General features: G+C 40.4%; 1 protein-coding gene and 1 long non-coding RNA gene across 3 annotated transcripts in view; one reads left to right on the top strand and one right to left on the bottom strand.

The window, feature by feature from the left end:
* Window positions 1-5384, top strand: part of IL23R (interleukin 23 receptor) — a 53454-nt gene extending 48070 nt beyond the window's left edge. The window contains exons 9-10 of the mRNA XM_059075964.1: window positions 881-971; window positions 4734-5384. Of these exons, the coding sequence (XP_058931947.1) occupies window positions 881-971; window positions 4734-5384 (742 nt within the window). The remainder of the gene's footprint in view (window positions 1-880; window positions 972-4733) is intronic.
* Window positions 1-20703, bottom strand: part of LOC136794965 (uncharacterized) — a 117221-nt gene that overhangs the window by 66093 nt on the left and 30425 nt on the right. The window lies entirely within an intron of this gene.

Genomic DNA, 20703 nt, shown 5'->3' with positions numbered 1-20703 from the left:
AATTTGGTTGTTACTTAGTAAAAGTTCTTACAGAAGCTGCATAAACAGATACAAGAGTCTGATCTATTGTGGTGCACTGTTGACACATAATAATGTGCCAGAGATCAGTGTAGTTTCTTCAAAGCTCCCGGGACAACCTTTTTGCTCAAATCAATTTTTATGTAAATGCAGAAAGTGCTTTCAACACAGTGGCAGTGCCATGGGGTAGCTTAAGAGGAAAAGTGAGGTGTTCACAGCTTCTCACTCTTCTTTCCATCACCCGATCCCAGAGATCTGTAATAAGCACACAGCCTAAGTAAAAACTGGTGTTCTCACCATGCCACACAACTGCAAGACAACTTCCCCGGACTCCTGCTCCAACTACATAAGGAAAGTCTGGAGCCACCACTATCATCTCAACCTTATTTAGAATCATTACAATTAGAGGAGCTCAAATATTATAGTTTTATCATATGACGTTCTCTTTAATATTTCTCTGTGGTTATGGTCCCCTTGGAAAGTTTTACAAAATATCCCTTAGGTTTTACAAACTTTTCCACACTGACATCTCTGCTTATAATGGTTTGCCATATTTAACATGTGTATAGTTTCACTTCCTGGGTGGTTCTCCCATTTATCTTGAGTCTAGTGTGAGTGTTTTGTAATGTTCCAGCTTATTAGAGACAGGCAGAGCAATAGAGAGAAGAGGAAAATCTGAAAACATATTGAATCAACTTCCCACATAACTTTTTAAAGTAAGAGATGGAAATCTTAGTTTCTGCATCGGAAAGTTTGGTTTTAATTATGCATTCTGTTCTAGTAGATTTCCTAATCTCCTAGATAATTGCCTGCACCAATCCTCAAGTAAGATGCTTATTCTTAGTCATTTTTTGTTTTTTAGAATTAAAAGAAGAATTTTATTGTTAAGACCGAAGTGGCTTTATGAAGATATTCCTAATATAGAAAATAGCAATGTTGTGAAAATGCTACAGGTAACCAAACACCATCACATACAAACTAAATGGCAGCTGAAACCACGAGTGCAGTCCAATAATTAGAGTAGAATTTCCATTCAAATAAAGAAATATGTGTGCATATTTGCACATCTGTATAGCTTATGTAAAGATAAAAATTATACACATTGCAAATCATACTTAAGAGAGCTGAGAGAATGGACTAGGGGAAGAAAAGAGAGATGAAAGAGTGAAGCAATGCCATTCAAAAGAGACGAGTGAGGGCTTTCCTGGTGGCGCAGTGGTTGAGAGTCCGCCTGCCGATGCAGGGGACACGGGTTCATGCCCCGGTCCGGGAGGATCCCACATGCCGCGGAGCGGCTGGGCCCATGAGCCATGGCCTCTGAGCCTGCGCATCCGGAGCCTGTGCTCCGCAATGGGAGAGACCACAACAGTGAGAGGCCCGCGTACCAAAAAAAAAAAAAAAAGAAGATTGTAAGCCAGGCGCCAGAGCCACTTACTTGGTGGCCAAGCAATTGGAAGGTGTCTTCAGGGACAAAAGGAAGAGGGAAGAAAATCTCAATAGATCGAGCCTCAGAGACACAAAGGGGCTTCTGTTGTACATGAGACTGGAGAAGCAGGTGGAGCCCAAGGAGGACACCACTTTGCTCCTGAGACCCAGTGGAATATTCAAGAAGATGAATGTGAGGAGACTATGGCAGATGGCGTCACCAGGGGTGGGCCAGGTTTCCAGTTTAGCAAAGAATAGAAGGGTGCCCCAGGAAGACCCTGAGGCTATAGGGGACTTTGCCAGTTATGGAGGAGCTGCTGCTGATTATGGAAGAGGGGAAGTAATCTGCTATGTGTGCTCCTACACTTTCTGGCTCTCCAGCCTGGCTGTCAAGGGGTGCAAAACTCAGTTGATGGGACAGACACATCATTCAAGCATTGCAATGCAGTGACGGAGTACAGTGACAAAGATGAGACCAAACATGATGAGAGTATAGAGGAAACATATTAAAAGACAGGAAGGAGTCGCTCAGGAGAAACGGAAGACATTCAAAATAGACAGGCTACGTGAGCAAAAAAGGCACAGAGGTGAGAAGAGCATGTTGGGTGTTGCTTTGTGGAAACACTTGATGTGAGGAGCGGCTGGAATAATGTGGGAATGCAGAGTCAGATCAGATCACAGGAGGCCTTATTATGGAACTCAGACTTCATTCTGCCAATCAATAGTTTTCAAACTTGAAAAAAAAGTTATTTTTAGCCTAGGAACCCTTTGTTCAAATGATGTGAGGAGGACAAGTATTTGTAAAACAAGAAAAAGTGGCTCTATTTGGAGATCTAGTGAGCCCGTTAACCAACTCCTTCCCTAGCCCCAGGTGAGTCCCTAAGGCAACAGTTCTCAGCCTTGGTTGCATGCTAGAATCCTGATTCCCAGGCCACAACCCAGGGTCTTTGGAGGAGGGAGGGCGGGGGGAGACCCAGGCCTCAGCATTTTCCAAAGCTTCCCAAGTGATTCCACTACACAGCCCATGCTGAGAACACTGTTAAGGGGTTGAAAACTCTTGCTAAAGCCAGTGAGGAGTCAGTGAGGGGGTGTCCATTGGAATAGGACTCGTCCTAGGAAAGAGGCAGAAAGGGAAGGTAGAGAAATGAGCATCGTGAGTTGTGGGCCAAGTGTCAAGAAGCAAGGGTCCTTGGTGCTGACTTTGCAGAGGGTCTGTAACATAAGAAGTGGAATGCATCTGTGGAATGTGACAAGGAGCAGGTCACTGGTGGTCCTGGTCCAGGGGTTCAGTTAGAAGTGAATGGAAGGGGACTGAGAGTGGAGATATCTTTTGATGAGTGTAGACCAGAAGGGAAGTAAGAAAGGGGCTATGCTGACACATGATCAAATACTCTCAATACTGATGTGACGAATGTATTAACAGTAGCTCCAGAGCAGTACGGACTCAGAAGCGTGTTTGTACTAAATTGAACGGGCTTGAGAGGACTAGTATGGGGAGGGCAGGGGAGGGAGGGGACTGATCAAGCACGACTATGAAGGGATGAGGAGGAAAGTCTCACCTGGAGCAAGAGGAGGGATCCTTGAAGGAGAGAAAGGGTGTGGACGTGGCTGATTCTGAAGGAGCTAATGTTGCCTACACAGTGGACGGGTGGTCTGGAATAACTGAACCCACATATAGAATAACGTACACAGTTAACAACTGACTGAAGGACAAGTATATAGTCACCAAACTACAACTAATAAACACTGTGGTCTTGATATGCATTCCACTTAGTCGTTCTGTCTTGCTCCCCCACTAGTTATCCTAGGGAACTGGGGACATTCTGTGATTCAGAGAATTGTTCCTGCCCTCGTTGTGATCAGATCCTCCTCTTCCTTTACTGTCCTCACACTGGAACAGTCCCTGTTGCTCTTCTATGTCCTTCACTAAGGTCTGACTCCCATCCACTTCTCCACTCAGATGCCAGCCTGAAAAGGGGAAAACACCCTCTTCTTCTCAGTTTACTATAGCAACTCTAGTTCCTTTGACTTCATCTGACCCATGATTACATGTCTGCCATTCCCCACCCAAACCTGGCAAGTGCCTTGGGGAGGCAGAGCCGAAGAAAATTTGAATGACCCTTCATGCTGCTTTATTCAAGGTCTTTGTCTTTGTCAAACTTCCTTCCCATTTTGGGCTCCTGGAATTAGAAATGAACTTTAGGGTTTCCTTCAGATGAGGTTTTGTTTTCTGCCCAAAGACTAAGGGGTAGTGTTCTAGTTAGTTCAGGCTGCTCCAATAGAATACCATAGACTGGGTGGCTTAAATGACAAACATCTATTTCTTACAGTCCTGGAGGCTGGGAAGTCCAAGATCAAGACACCAGCAGATCTGGTTCCTGGTGACAGCTCTCTTGCAGATGGCTGCTTTCTGGCTGTGTCCTCACGTGGCAGACAGAGAGATCTGCTCTCTCCTATCTTTTCTTATGAGAACGCTAATCTTATTCATGAGGGCTCCACCCTCATGACCTAACTACCTCCCAAAGGCCCCACCTCCTAATACCATCACATTGGGGGTTAGGGCTTCAACATATGAATTTTGGAGGGCCTCAAACATTCAGTCCATAGCAAGTGGCTATAATTTTGTAATTGTGTTGGGTGGGAGTTATTTGCCCTGGGAAGCCAGCCATCAGCTGGAAGGGCTCAAGTCCTTTTCTTACCAGAAGAGTCATCAGGCTTTTATACAAATAAAAACTTTCTTTACCCACCCTCCCGATTGATCATCACAGACATGTCTGAATTGTGAGCAGCTAGCTGCACACCTTTAGAACCACAGCACAAAGCATTTACTACAACCTTATTCTCAAATGGAAGCAAAATAGGATTCTCCCCGTACTACCCCCCACTGCCAACTTTCTTTTATTTAAGCAACAAAGTATTTTCTTGTAGAAAGGAACTATAATATTAAGAAATACTCCAAAATTTTAAAAGGCCCTGAAATAATCTGCAAGTTAATATGAAAGAGGCTTCTTTCTCTTTAAAATTTTTAAATAAAGGCATGTGCTTACAGCATGGACTATTTTTATTACTCCTTTCCTTCAGTCTACTCCTGGGAGAATTTAACAAACACTTGGAATGGAGCAGGGTAACAAAAGACAAAAGGAGGAAATCATATGGGAAGAGAAACAATATGAAGAAAAATGAGGGGGAAAGGAAAGTTGAGGGAAAGCAAAATTCCAGTCCTTACTCAATTATCCAGTTGGCTCCTTTAAACTTCTTTTGTAAAATAAAACAATGTCTTTTCTTTCTAGGAAAAAAGTGAATTTATGAATAATAATTCCAGCGAACAGGTCCTATATGTTGATCCAGTGATTACAGAGATAGAAATCTTTCTCCCAGAAGAAAAACCCATGGACTACAAAAGGGAAAAGAACACAGGATCCGTGGAGACAAACGACAGCCTGCAAAAGTCACTACTCACCAACACTACAATAGTATATATTCCTGATCTCAACACTGGGTATAAACCCCAGATTTCAAATTTTCTCACTGGGGGAAACCATCTCAGCAATAATGATGAAACAGCTTCCTCAACTCTGGAACCACCAACTGATTGCTTAAACATGGGAAAGAATGCCAGGTTTAAAAAATATCCTAACTTTTCTTTCTCTGTCTCAAGTATAAATTCGCTAAGCAACACACTATTTCTTGAAGAATTAAGCCTCATTTTAAATCAAGGAGAATGCAGTCCTCCAGACATGCAAAACCCTGTAGAGAGGGAAACCACCATGCTTTTGGAAAATGTATCAACAAATGAAACTATTCCAGAACAGACCCTGCTGCCTGATGAATTTGTCACCTGTTTGGAGAGCATGAACGAGGCGTTACCATCTATAAATTCTTATTTTCCACAAAATATTTTGGAAAGCCACTTCAATAGGATTTCACTCTTAGAAAAGTAGACTGTGTAGTCAAAAACTGCCTGGCAATTTGAAGATGGCTCTCTCCCTCAACACAAATTTAATTCTGCCCTATTTTTTTTTAATTGGAGAATTAAGATCCAAAGATAGAACATAATACACGGCCACAAAAGCAGCAACAATATTAGGGACGCCTCCTATATTTTAGAAGATGTATCAACTATATCTTTTTAAATTTTCCTTATTACAAGGCACAAAACAGATCTCTTTTTTGTATGAAGGATAAATAATACAAAATATGTGGTAGTGAAATAAATGCTGAAAATCGTTCTTTGAAACTGAGATATTAGTCTTCACTTACAAGAGGAAAAGCAAGTTTAATTTTCATTTTATTACTTAGTGTTCTCTCGAGTAGATAAAAATACAGCCCACAGACAACAAAATAGGTAAGGGATGGAAACAAAGGAACAATTAATTACATGTTTACTATGTTGGGTTTTTGCCCTACTACCTTCTATTCAGTTGTTAAGAATTTGATCTTCCTTATTTTGATTTTGGACTGAGAGAGTTGTAAAACAGTGATGTGTGGAAATCATGAGATAGTTGTCTCCATTCCAGTTCAGAGTGATGGCATTGTTCTCCTGTGGTGTAGTTGGTGTATTAATTACACTGTAGTAGATTTATTGAGGTAGAAGATGCAGGATCAACAAGGTGTAATTATTTCTTTTGTATTAGATATCTGTCACAAAATTATTGTTAAACCAGGTATTTTTCTAAATCTAGGATGGCAATACTTGCCACACCTGTCACTGCCCCATATCCTATGTCTCCTGTAAACATCACCAACTCATCACAATGTGCCTTTCTGCTGAGCCCTAAGGTGGCCTCAGAATCCTCTCAACACAGTGCTCCTGATGGCCACAGACAATAAGGGCTGGGACTGGAGATGAACTCTGTCTGCCAACCAGGTCAATATTGGAAGTGGGTGATCTTAAAAATATAAAATGCATATTTTAATTGAGAAATGGTACCCAGCAGACTTCTTTATCATGATTAATTTTTACATCAGGGGGAACTTTTTTCTAATGATCAGAACAATTTGAAAATTGAATAGATTACCCGTTGAATTTCTCTTCCTCTTCTAACAGTTGTCAGCAATTATTTATATTCAGATTACATAGTTTTATTTTAGCAAACAAAGCAGTTAATCAAAAAAGGACCAGTTGTTAGCACATGAGCAAGCTATTTTGTTTTGTTTTGGCTTTTGGAAAAAAAAAAAAAACAACACAAAAGGAGTTTTGTTGTCATTAAACGTCCCCATGAGAAGGATGACCACACATCCTGGTTTGTCCTGGTTTTTGTCTTTTGTCCCAGTGTTAATTATGGCCAGTGTGCCTTTTCCCTCTCAGAAGCATCCCTTTGGATGATAAATCATTTTGTCACTCTATCTATGAAGACTGTTTAATGTCCAACATATAAATAACTTATCACAATTCATCTCTTTTTTTTGCTTTGATGGTCCTCTTTATTTTACTTTATATCTTTTACTAAAGCCATTGTGCTCCAAAATGAACATAATATTGGTGTAAAAAATGTATCTCCTGCTGTGAAATTCTATTCTGTTTACCCTAAAATATGTACATATTTGTTGTACTTCACATATTCTGAAAGGTGTATATTTTAAATCACTAATGAAATGCTAATATTAAATATCTTGACTTGTAAATCATCATATGCCTTTGTGTTATTCCTTATCCAATGGGAGAATATAATGAAGCAAAGAGGCAGGTAGTATTTGAGATAGAAATAACAAAAGACCAAGATGAATCTTCGATGTTTACCAATCTGCTGAAGACATCTGTTAACAAGTGAAAACTATTTTCATAATTTCAGTATAACTGTAACCTGCCACACATCAAAAAAGCTTTTGTCAGGCTTATAGGCTTGCAGCATTATTTGACCTTCTGTGTGTACTTTCAATGCAGTCAGTGCTTCCTTTAGAACATCTTCTTGTCCTCCTGGAGCAGGAAGGGGGCTGCTTTCTCTTCCTATAGTATCCTTCTCACACCTACATCACATTAAGAATGGAGGAGACACTTCTAGTTCCATCCATGCCATTGGCCCTTGTTGGTCCCAATGGACTAAAATTTAAAGCTATACCTATAAACAAAGCAGTATGCTTGCCATTGCCCCAACTCAGAGAAAATTTCAACTGCTTCATCACAGTGCAACCTTGGTAAATGGCAAAGGGTTTTCTTTCTATGATTCTTTTTTTTTAAATAAAGTTATTTATTTTTTAAATTTATTTTTGGCTGCATTGGATCTTCGCTGCTGTGCGTGGGCTTTCTCTAGTTGCTGTGAGCAAGGGCTACTCTTTGTTGTGGTGTGCCTCATTACCGTGGCTGCTCTTGTTGCAGAGCATGGGCTCTAGGCGCATGGGCTTCAGTAGTTGTGGCTTGTGGGCTCTAGAGCGCAGACTCAGTAGTTGTGGTGCACAGACTTAGTTGCTCCACGGCATGTGGGATCTTCCCGGACCAGGGCTCAAACCCATGTTCCCTGCAATGGCAGGCAAATTCTTAACCACTGCACCACCAGGGAAGCCCATCTTTCTATGATTCTTATTCAACAAGTATTCACTGAAGTGTTGAATGCCCCTATTATGTGTAAGGCACTTTGAACCAATATAGATGTTAACAAAACCAGCCAAGTCCCTGCAGCCTTAGAGCTTATATTCTAAAAGCAAGAAGCAGATAGCACATGGAACCAAATCACTGCCCTTTAGGGAGCTTTCGGTGGGGAAGAGGGTGAGGATAGGAGATGGAGAGAGGCAGAAAAAAATAAAGAAGAAAAATGCCAGATAATGAGTGCCATGCAGAGAGGTAAAATGGGATAATGTGATGGAGAAGGACTTGGTGGCCACTTTGTGCTGGGCAGTCAGGGAAGGTCTCTCCCAGGAGGGGACATTGCAATCTGAATCACAGGTAGGAGCTGCATGTGAGAATCAGCTTGCCACTGATAAGTCCCTTTTATAGACGAATTCTCCAGAGCTAATGTCTCTACTTCTTTCCCTCCTGGACAAGTTGCCCCTAACCCCAGACCTCTGCCACCTTTCCCTTCCTCAGTGAGAATTTTATGTAGCTTTAGGGGATAACTTTGTATCTTTTCATCTTTCCATCTAGCCCTTGGGCTTATTATTAATTGTCTTTCTCTGAGTCTCACAATCTAAGTTGCTGCTTCCTAAGTGAACCTGTCATACTTATTGGTGTGGGTTACGGAGAAAGAGGAAGAAAGAGAGAGAAAAAGCCCCTCGAGATACCATTGAGAGGAAAGAAGGGGAGAGAAATATAAAGAAAGAAAGGTAGAGTAATATGCAGTGATGCTGAAGTAAAATGGAACACCTTGATTCTGGACAATACTGAAGCTGATTAAGGGACATCCAGTTTCCTCCTGTTCTTGAATCTTCTTTGCCCCCTACCTCTCTTTTCTTACATAGTAGCAATATGGGGAGGAAAAACTGAATTACAATTTGGGGGTAACTTCTTGGTTTGTGTGTGTGTTTTATCCTTTTTTAAATCAGGAATTTGTTTTTGCCAGAGTTAGAAATAATATTGACGCTATAAGAGGGCTTTAGAGTTTTAGCATGCAGTTTTTGGGTAACATGGGTTGTTGTTTGGCCCTCCTGGTTCAGTCAGAAGGTGTTCCCAGCTTCTTTCCTTTCCTTCTATTTTCAGTCCCTTTGACATAGAGGCAGAACATGACTATGGTATAGGGCAGAAGTTTTCAAAAATAAATTTTAGCAACTGATCCCCTTTCTCCAAATGAAATCTGTTGCAGAAGCCCCACATATAGAACAAGTGAAAGCAAATATTCTGTTGAAACAGAGGGTGACGTTCATGCTTGTCCCCGCTACCCCTCCTCTGTAGCTGCTGCTGAAGCAGCCTATCCATCCATGCATAGGCTTGCATAAGAAAATCCAAGGCTGGGGAATTTCTAGTCCGCACCTGGGTGATCCAGGTCCTAGCCCAGCCTTGAGAAGCCTGTACCTCAGGATTGTACTAAACTCCCCATCTCAGTCACAAGGTTGCCACCAGGCAAAGGGGACCAGAACTCCCTCGAACCTCCCTACACTCTGAATGACTTTGTAAAAAGCTTTCTCTCGGAGACTACTAATAGAGGTGGTACTATATGCAATAATTAACGTGTTTCTTTCCAATTACTTCATCATAAATGTCTGGGTTTTGTTCAAGTTTATGTTCTTTTTGTGATTACTAAGAATAAAATATTGTGTTGTGAATATAATTAGATTTTATAAACCCAAAGACTGCCAAATTGTGCTGCAGTTTACCTCTTTATGAAGTAATCATACCAATTATAGGGAGATGATGTTTTAATGGAAAACATTACCCACTTGGCAGACACTATTGATTTAAGATAAAAGAAGTGATTAAAAACAATTTATGGATCTCTCTTGGGTAAAAGCATGAAACCAATATAAAATAATTGGATTCTGATTCATGGAGTGGATTGTGTGCAACTTTCTTGGATGCTATCGTTAAGGCAATATTACAAGGATATCTAACAAAGGTTTGATAGAATGTTATTATGTCTCTTTTCCTACTGCTAAGATTATCACCATTAAATCCCAATTAATGTTTCATGTTAGGACTGCCCTAGCCATTTTGCTGATTTCACTTTTAAACTTAATTTAGGATAAATAATCTGCATCTTTTATATACAGAATTTCCACCGATTTTCTGAAGATGCATTTCCTTTATGTTTATGGTCAGGAAAACAACTTATTATCTAATTCTCATAATTAGCATTTAGCAACAAATTAAGAACTTATTCTTAAATGGTCCCTTTTTGTTTGGGGTAGGAAAAGGATTCAGGCCTAGCTTTATGAGGAAAAAAAAAAAAGTATATATATATATATATATATATATATATATATATATATATATATACACACACACACACTAAGCAAGTGTTGCAGAAACACAGTTCTTGAGATCACTGGTTCAAAAATTTAAGCAAAACAAAATGCATTTTCTAACCATAAAGGCATACCTAAAATTAGTGACTTTGTCAGAGCACAGGAAGGAAATCATAAATAGTCAAACACTGGAACCCAAGTGTGAAATGAGGAAGTCCATAAACCTGACTGTTTCTTTCTGTTCACATCCTGTCTGAGAATTTTATTAGAAGTGAGTGAGAACGAAACAGTACAATAGTAAAATATATATATAGTTTTAAGCTATACAGTTACACATGAAAAAAACAAATCTAAGCAATACCAATGTAAATGGAATGAAAAGTGACAGTGCCTCTTCCCACACCTGCTTCCCATGTATCATCCCCATCATCAAAAATAGTGACTCTCTTGGGCTTCCCTGGTGGCGCAGTGGTTGAGAGTCCACCTACTGATGCAGGGGACCCGGGTTCGTGCCCTAGTCTGGGAAGATCCCACATGCCGCAGAGCGGCTGGGCCCATGAGCCATGGACGCTGAGCTTGCACGCCCAGAGCCTGTGCTATGCAATGGGAGAGGCCACAACAGTGAGAGGCCCGCGCACAGCAAAAAAAAAAAAAAAAAAAAAAAAAGTAGTGACTCTCAACAAGTTAATGGTGTTCTTTCCAATATGTTTTCTACCTAAGTGGTTAACATATAGTATTATTCTGTGACTTTTTATTTTCACCTATCAATGTATCTTGGAAATTTTTACATCATTATATTTAACCTTACCTTACTCCTTTAAACAGTTGCATAGTATTCCATAGAATAAATGTGTTTTAATATATTTACCTATTCTCCTGTTAACAGACATTTAGATTGTTTCCAATTTTTCACTAGTATACCCATTCCTGTAGTGAATCCTCTTATATATGTCTGTACACACATATGTGAGTCTGGGGGAAAGGACAGATACTTAAATGGAGTATGGGAGAATGGGAATATGAGGTACCTGAGAGGAGAGGCAGGAAGTGTCACTAGACTTGTGGACTGAAGAGGAGGAAAAAGGACTAGAAAAGTTGAAAAGCATGCATTTTAGGTAGTGCAGGCTGCTCATGTCCACCTGATAAACAACACCAACCCTAAACTCTCATCATACTCCTGCTGTTTTCTTTCAGTGTTCAGGATTTCATGGTAAACATGCAAAATTTGATATTCACTGGATACTGGCTGATGTGATGCTTATTTAAAACCTCTTCTCATCTGGATTTAAACAAAGTTCAGCACTCATTTTACTTTGGTATTCAACGTAGAATATTATTTTAGTAGCTAAAATTGAAAATCACTTGTATTTCATTAAATGAGATTAGGATTTTAAGAAGCTACCAGCTGCCAAGTATTTGCAGGTTCATTTTTCCTTTTTTAGTATTCATTGCACATTACACCCAGCATGCTATTTCGGTGATTCCACTTGATTGAATAGAGGCAGCATATGTAGAACCTTGTGAGGGATGGGGAAGGAGCTCGCTAAAGCCCAGAGTAATGCAGAAAAGCAATTCGAATGCCACAAACAAACAAACCCAGAAACACTTCGGAAAAATGCTAGATGTTGGTTTCAGCCTATCCTCATAACTTTAATGAAATGATTTTTAAAAGCATTTTTTAAAACTCTTATTTTTTCCCCATTTTGTTTCCTGTGTTTTACTAAGCATGGAAATCCTTCCGTTAAAAATCCAATTTTTTTAACAAAAAATTTGCAGAAAAGCCCATAGAGCTACAAATACAACTGATGTTGCAAATAGGTGGACTACACTTTGGTTTATTTTCCCTTTAAGAGCTTGGATTAAGGTCAAACAATCAGGGTTTTTGAATCTCAAATCTACCACATGCCAAGTGTGTGACCCTGGGCAATCACTGGAGTTTCATGTTCTCTCTCTTCATCCTATTTTCTGGGACAGGGACACGGATCTTGGTGTACCTTGCAGAAGATTTGACTGAGTTGACTACTCGCTCCTTCCTGAAATACTCTCTTCATTTCACTCCCAGGACACTGCTAGCCCATGACCTCTTTTTCTGGCTACTCATTCTCAGCCTCCTTTTCAGGTTTCTCCTAGGTCTCTCTGTCGCATAAATGCTGGAGCCCCCACAGCTCAGGCCTTTGCTTCTCCTTTGGTGATCTCGTCCATTCTTGTGGCTTAAAGCACTATCTACATGTCATGAAAACAGATTAGCCCGACCTTGACCCTGAACTCCAGACTCATACATCCAATTGTCTGTCTGACATGTCCATTTGCACCTCCTCACAGGCTGTAAGATCCAATACAAGATGATCTCCCAAGACTTCTCTTCTCACAGGTATCCCCATCTCAGTAAATAGTACTGCTCACAAATCTTGGTGTCATCCTTGATATTTTTTTTTTTCTCTTACTCCTCATGTCTACTCTTTCAGGAATACCCATTCACCCCACCTTTAAAATACATCCAGAAATTAAATCACTTCTTACTACCTCTGCTTGACCACCCTAGCTCAAACCACCATCATCCCTTGCCTGGGTCATTGCAAAAGTCTCCTACGGATCATCTTCAATAGAGTAACTAGATGATCCTGCTAAAACAATGTTGTCTGTTCAAAACCTGTCAATGGCTCCCCATCCCACAAACAATAGTAGTCGAAGTCACTACAGTGACCTGTGAAGCCCTACCTGGTGTACCTCTCTCTGTCCCCTGGCCACCTAGCAAACACCTCAGGGCCTTTGCCTTGCTGTTCCCACTTCCTGGAATGCTCTTCCCCAAGGCTGTTGCATTGCTCACTAGCACACTACCTCCGGGCCTTCCCTGGTCACTCTATCTAAAATTGGAAACCTGCCCTCCATACTTTCTACTTTCCTCCCCTCCCTTTTCTTTATTTATTGTACTCACCACCATCTAAAGTCAAACATACTGCATATTTCATACATTGTTCATTGTCACCTACTACAATGTAAGATCCAGGAGGGCAGAAATTTTGTCTGCTTTTTTCCCCACCAATCTTTAATGCTTAGAAGAGCACCTGGCACATCATAGGTGCTCAATAAATATTTGTTAAAAGAGTAAATGAATAATAAACAATGACACTAGTAATTCCATCTGTTTCCCATGAGAAGGAAAACAATATTACATGAAGGCATCAGAGAACTTTCAGGCCTCAGTGTGTTTTCTGAGGCTCTTCCATATAGTCTATTATTTTATCATCATCATTGTTGTTTCTCTCTAAGCTGCCACAGTGTAACTGATGAGAAAGCAATGATACAATGTAAAAATATGCATTTTTCTTTTCAACTCTGCAGTTTTCTTTTATTTCCTTGGATCATTTCAACATGGCAGTTATTTTCAACCACCTTTTTAACTTTTGACTGAATTCCTTACTTCAAATAGATTCATATGGCAGAGTTAATAACACCTCAGTGAGCAAACAATACTTTCTATTTCTTCAGGAGAAAATGTTTCTAGCTACCACACTAATTAGACAGCTTTCTCTGATAATCAGGAGCAGAAAAATTTTGTGGTGTGTTAAAGAAAATGAGCAAACCAACAGGTGTGCTCACCTGTGCTACAGGACATTCATTAAATAGCTCGCCAATAAAAAAAAAACACCAGCTTAATTCTGAAAGACCAGGCATTCTCATTGATAGGAACTTTGGTGTAAAGAAAATCATTATATTCTACTAAAATAGTAGAGGTAATACATAGAATATACTTACTTATTATTTTTCTAAATGCCATCTATTTTGTTTCAATCTAGCCTGTTAATTTTTTCAGTGAAGCTGGGGTCGGCTTGGTGATTTATGCAGTGTAGCAGAGCTGGGGGCACATCCACTTTCCCGACTCCTTCTCCAGGGTTCTTTTATCACCTAAACCAACTTAACTGCTTAGAAACAGACCAGTAGTATGGACTTGGAGGGCATTATGTTAACTGAAATAAGTCAGACAGAGAAAGAAAAATACTGTATGATATCACTTACATGTGGAATCTAAGAAACACCCAAACTAATGAATATAATGAAAAAGAAGTAGAATCACAGATTAAAGAACAAACTAGTGGTTACCAATGGTGAGGGGGCTGGCAATAAAGGGTTAGTGAATTAACAGGTATAAACTACTGGGTATAAAATAAGCTACAAGGATATATTGTGCAACACAGGGAATATAGCCAGTATTTTATAGTAACTATAAATAAAGTATAACCTTTAAAAATTGTAAATCACTATATTGTACACCTGTAACATATAATATTGTACAGCAACTGCACTTCAATAAAAAACTAATAAAAAAGTAAAATATTGATAAAATAAAACCCTTAATCAATTCAGAAAAAGAAAGAAATAGACCAGCAGTTCTTACCTGCCTAAACATTAGAATCATCCGAGGAACTGAAAAAATCAAACAAAAAAGAAAAACCAAAATCTCCTAAAGCCTGATCACGGTCACCAGCCTCATCAGTACCTTTTTAAAGGTTCATCAGGGGTATCTTGTACACTGCCAGGGTTCAGAACCAGCCACTTAAATGTTTTTCCTTGTAAAAAGGAGCTTTTTGCCTTTGTCCATTATTATTCAGCATGCCCACTTCTTCTATGACCTCTTCTCAGGGACAACAGACGCCAATCAATGGAGCCCCACCACCTCACCTACAAATTGCTTTCCACCATCCTCTCTCCTTACTTCCATAAAGCAAAAGAGGTACACCTTTCCCTTGTCAAGCTACTCTCTCCACCTGGCACTGGACTCGCCCCCTCATCTTGTGCCTCCTTAGGGACTGGCTATAGTTAATTGTTTATAAATCACACCCACCTCGTTCCTGTTTACCAGTGTCTCTGGCTCATCGTAAATGTAGTAGAGTCTTCTAGTTGTCTCTTCAGCATCCATTCTCACATTCTTACTTACTATCAACACCTCTCTATTTTGAAGCAGCAATGTACCCCACTAAAAGCCATTTTCCAGCCTCCCTTACCACTACTTGTGGCTGTGTGATTGAGTTCTGTCCAATGAGATTTACATAGAAGTTTTTAGAGGGATTTCCCTGAAGTCTTTTTAAAAGGGAAGACAGACACATGGAGAAACCTCTTCTCCTTTCCTCCCCCTTCCTTCTTGCTGATGACTGGAAAGTAGACATGATAGCTAGAGCTCCAGCAGCCATCTGGGACTGTAAGATGACATGAAGGATAGAAGCCACACACTGAGGACGGTGAAGCAGAAAGATGGAAGGAGCCCACGTCCCTGATGATTTTGAGGGGCTGCCCTGGAGAACTTACCTCTGTTTTTAGGTGAGGCTAATATTTTTAACTCACTGTTATTGGTAGTCTAGATATTAGTATATGAGTTAATCATTATGGATGCAATAAGTAATCCGAAATTAATTTTTCTTAAAAAGGATGGAGTACACCCCTATGGTGGCCATCTATCGTCTGCCCAGTTCCCCTTCTCTGGGAACTGCTCCTTTCCTCCCTTCCACATGTTCCTTCAATGTCACTCGGGTCAGCAGGCTGCAGTTGATTAGTGTGGGGTACCCTAATCCAAGGCAGGCCAACCAAATGCCCTCCTAGGACTTGACTCTGGTTAAAACAATTGGGCTAGAGGTACACACTTTACCTAAGCTGGACCAATGAAAGGCCTTCCCCAGAAATTCTGGAGAAACAGAGTCTCTCCAGTGACAGAAGTTTAGATGCAGGGTTCAGAAGCTGTTGTTAGTCATGTTTTTTTTTCTCACATGACCAGAATTTTAAAAGGAGGATGGTTTGCAGAGAGCAAGAAGAATAAACAGATGAACAGAAAAGGGCAAAGAGGAGAGATGGAATGAGAACCCCAAATGTATCAGAGTCCCTGGTTTTAATTGTTAACAAGGTTCAATTACATTCATGACCTACAGTATAAGAGAAAACTTTATCATACAGTCATCTTTTTGCCTAAAGTAAACTACTTAGAGTTGTATTTCTGTTATTTGTAATTGAGAGTCCTAATACAACCCTCCAGAGTTATAGCTTTGTATTTTGCTCCCAGAATCGATATGATTTTAATAATGATTAGCAATAGTGGTGTTTATCTTGTGCACTAATTTACCTGAAATTGAATAGGGACTACTGCACAAACATATATTTGGTGTTGTTTTCAGTAAATTTTTAGTAAACTGGAGTTAAACCTCAAGCTATCCTGACAACTTCTTCCTCGATCAATCTCTTTGCAATTACAGACAGAAGAATTGTCCATAAATGCAATTCAGCTTTAAAAACACCATAAATTTTAAAAGCCTGTGAGGGAACACTGGATTGCATTATCAACTCATTGTACTTCCTATTTGGAAGACTAAAATTAGAAACGAAATTCTAATTTTTTTGTTTATATAAATGTTTATAACTGTCGTCTTTCCATCTCAAACGATTATGCCTCGACAAAGATATTGCACGCTATTTGAGAAGAGGAAAATACCTTAAAATTATATGACTGAGTTTCAGAATGTTAGTAAAGTATGGCTAACCAAAATGTTCAAACTAACTGATGAAAATTTCCTTTTCTATGACTATGTAAACAAACAACTTGCGCAGTACCAAGTTTTATGTGGTAAAATGTGTAAAAGAGAAAGCACCTTATCTGTGTTTGTGCAGAAACCAGGTAACCTTGTCATAAACTGAGGAAGAAATGACTTATGTGTCACCGCCCACTTCTCCTGCTGTGAATAGGCTTAAGGGCTACTAGGTGTCATAACCATTAACACAAACTTGACAGAAACTAAATCTCAGTGCACAAACTAAAAACAAACCCGATCTGCTCAAATGAGTTCTATGAATTCATATGGGGCTATTCCCAAACATTGTTTAACTTCCCAACAACTTGTGAGGTATTATCATCACAACTTTACAGCTGAGGAAACTGAGTCAGAGAGCTGCTGCATTGTGCCAGGGTCACCTAGCTTGTAAGATTTTGAACAAAGATCACTCACTCCCACCATGTGTCTAACTCAGAACTGTGCTCTACTGTGAATTTCTCAGCTGTGGTTTAAATTGTTTCTTTAAATTAACATTTGCTACACAAGACTGGAGTTTTCTTCTTCATAGTAATACTGTATACAGCACCAAGAATATAGCAATTGTACCAAGAGTATATTAAACTCAGCAGGTGTGTGTAATAGAGCAATTACAAAAAGCACGCCTGTGAAACATGTTCAGATGCAGCAATAATAAATCATTTAAAAACTAGGCTTGACCACCAAAACCAACCCATGATTCTGGACCGAATCCTATGCCGAGGGCAAGTATGAGGGGCAATTTACTATCAAGACTATTATTAGGACATTCAGCAGAATTTTAATATAAGCTGCAGTTTATTTTTATTTGTATTTATTTATTAAATTTATTTATTTATTTTTGGCTGTGTTGGGTCTTCGTTTCTGTGCAAGGGCTTTCTCTAGTTGCGGCGAGCAGGGGCCGCTCTTCATTGCGGTGCGTGGGCCTCTCACTATCATGGCCTCTCTTGTTCTGGAGCACAGGCTCCAGATGTGCAGGCTCAGTAGTTGTGGCACACGGGCCCAGTTGCTCCGCGGCATGTGGGACCTTCCCAGACCAGGGCTCGAACCCATGTCCCCTGCATTGGCAGGCAGACTCTCAACCACTGCGCCACCAGGGAAGCCCTGCAGTTTATTTTTTTAATGTTGTATCAGTGTTAAAATTTCCTCTATTTGATACCTGCACTGTGAATACTTAAAGAATATTTATATGAAAACACATTGGAGTATTTTAGCTAAAGGGCAATAATATACGCAAGCAACCTCTCTCAGATGGCTTAGTGAAGAAATTGTGTCTCAAGAGAGGTAGGAGAGAGATGACAAAACAAAAGCGACATGTTTAAAATACCCAGTAAAGGTATATGTGAATTCTTTGTGCTATTTTCATGGTTTTCCTGTAAGTTTGAAATTATTTAAAAATATAAGATTAATTTTAAAAGAGCCCTATGGGCTTCCCTCGTGGTGCAGTGGTTAAGAATCCGCTTGCCAATGCAGGGGACACGGGTTTGAGCCCTGCTTGGGGAAGATCTCACATGCTGAGGAGCAACTAAGCCTGTGTGCCACAACTACTGAGCCTGCGCTCTAGGGACCGCGAGCCACAAATACTGAGCCCGTGAGCCACAACTACTGAGACTGATTGCCACAACCACTGAAGCCCACACACCTAGAGCCCGTGCTCTGCAACAAGAGAAGCCACCTCAATGTGAAGCCCGTGCACCGCAGTGAAGAGTAGTCCCTGCTCGCCGCAACTAGAGAAAAGCCCGCACACAGCAACGAAGACCCAACGCAGCCAAAAATAAAAATAAATAAATTTATTTAAAAAACCTTACACACAAAAGAGTAGATATTAAAAAATAAAAAGAGTCCTAGGTTTAGACCCAGGGGTTCTGGATTCAGGCTCAGATTTCCCATTGTTCAACTGAGTGACATTTGCCACTTCACATAACCTCTCTGGACCATGTAAAATACAGAAGTTATTTGTTTTAATTATGGATTGGCATTGTATTATATGAATAAACCTCAGCTCATCCATTCCCCTACATGGGGTAGTTTCAACTTTTTCACCATCACAAATAGTGCTGCAATGAGCAGCTGCATACATGCTCCCCTGTGCTCACATGCAAGCTTGTCCCAGAGCTGATCCACATTATCGACAGAGATAAATTCAAGAATATAAGAGTGGGGAAAAAAGCACACTGCAAAAGGATACATCAATCTGATTCCCTTTATACAAATTTTCAGACACCAAAATACATTATAAAAGTACAAAAACATACACTGGATTGATGTATACCAGAGAGCTAGCCTCTAGGCGGAAAGGAGGAGGAAGAGAAGGATAGGGTGGGTTTTGGTCGTATCTATAATTTTCTTTTCTTTTTCTTTTTAAAGTTACTTATTTTATTTTTGGCTGCATTGGGTCTTCGTTGCTGCACGTGGGCTTTTCTCTGGTTGCGGCGAGCAGGGGCTATCCTTCGTTGTGGTGCGCAAGCTTCTCACTGTGGTGGCTTCTCTTGTTGGGAGCACAGGCTCTAGGTGCACAGGCTTTGGTAGTTGTGGCACACGGGCTCAGTAGTTGTGGTTCACGGGCTCTAGAGCCCAGGCTTAGTAGTCGTGGTGCATGGGCCTAGTTGCTCCGCGGCATGTGGGATCTTCCCGGACCAGGGCTTGAACCCTTGTCTCCTGCATTGGCAGGCGGATTCTTAACCACTGCGCCACCAGGGAAGCCCTATAATTTTCTTTTAATAGATCTTTATTGGAGTATAATTGCTTCACAGTGCTGTGTTAGCTTCTGTTGTACACCAAAGTGAATCAGCCATATGCATACATATGTCTCCATATCCCCTCCCTCCCACCCCTCTAGGCGGTTACAAAGCACCGAGCTGATCTCCCTGTGCTATGCGGCTGCTTCCCACTAGCTATCTGTTTTTCATTGGGTAGTGTATGTATGCCAATACTACTCTCACTTTGCCCCAGCTTCCCCCCCCACCCCGTGTCCTCAAGTCCATTCTCTATGTCTATGTCTTTATTCCTGTCCTGCAACTAGAGAGAGAGAGAGAGAGAGAAGCAGAGGGAAAGAGACAGTGAGAGAGACAGAGAAAGTAAAAGGATTCAGCTAAAGAATCTTTCAGTCCTTTCCAGCTCTCATGTTCTATATTCGAGTTAGATTTGTAACCTTAAGAAAACTTTATAACCTTTAGCCTAGTAGACAAGTCAGAGACAAGTAAAACATAGTTTAGTATGCTTTGAAGGAAAAAGGACTGATGTTGTATTAAAGAAAAAGCTTGGTTAATCATTTCCTTGAGATAATGAAACTTAAGCTGCAATTAGAGGAAATAGTGAACATGGGGAGAAGGGCAGGCTTTGGTTAGAGAAGTGCTTTTAGCCATAGATTCCTGATGGGGAAAGAGGACCTTTTCATTCTTAGCATTGTTTGCTCAGTGAACCACCTAAGGAAGTTACACCCCAGAAGGAAACCTGTTATTACACATTGGAATTGACTGGTCTTCCATTAATAGCTACAACTGAATAGCATGTTTTGAAACAGCAGAAAAGCACAAAGAAAAAATATTTTTGATCCAGGACTGGTGTCATTTAAAGTAAACAAAGTGGAAATTTGGTAATTGTCTGGTGAATTTCTGCAACTTGATTACTAGACTGGATAGTTCAAGCAAAAAGTGCATCTATTGGGACTTCCCTAGTGGCACAGTGGTTAAGAATCTGCCTGCCAACTCAGGGGACACAGGTTCAATCCCTGGTCCAGGAAGATCCCACATGCCATGGAGCAACTAAGCCCATGTGCCACAACTACTAAGCCTGCGCTCTAGAGCCCGCAAGCCACAACTACTGAACCCGAGAGCTACAACTACTGGGCCTTCATGCC

The sequence above is a fragment of the Kogia breviceps genome, chromosome 1, assembly GCF_026419965.1.
Source record: "Kogia breviceps isolate mKogBre1 chromosome 1, mKogBre1 haplotype 1, whole genome shotgun sequence".
Taxonomy (NCBI): domain Eukaryota; kingdom Metazoa; phylum Chordata; class Mammalia; order Artiodactyla; family Physeteridae; genus Kogia; species Kogia breviceps.
This window is presented reverse-complemented; position numbering and strand designations above follow the sequence as displayed.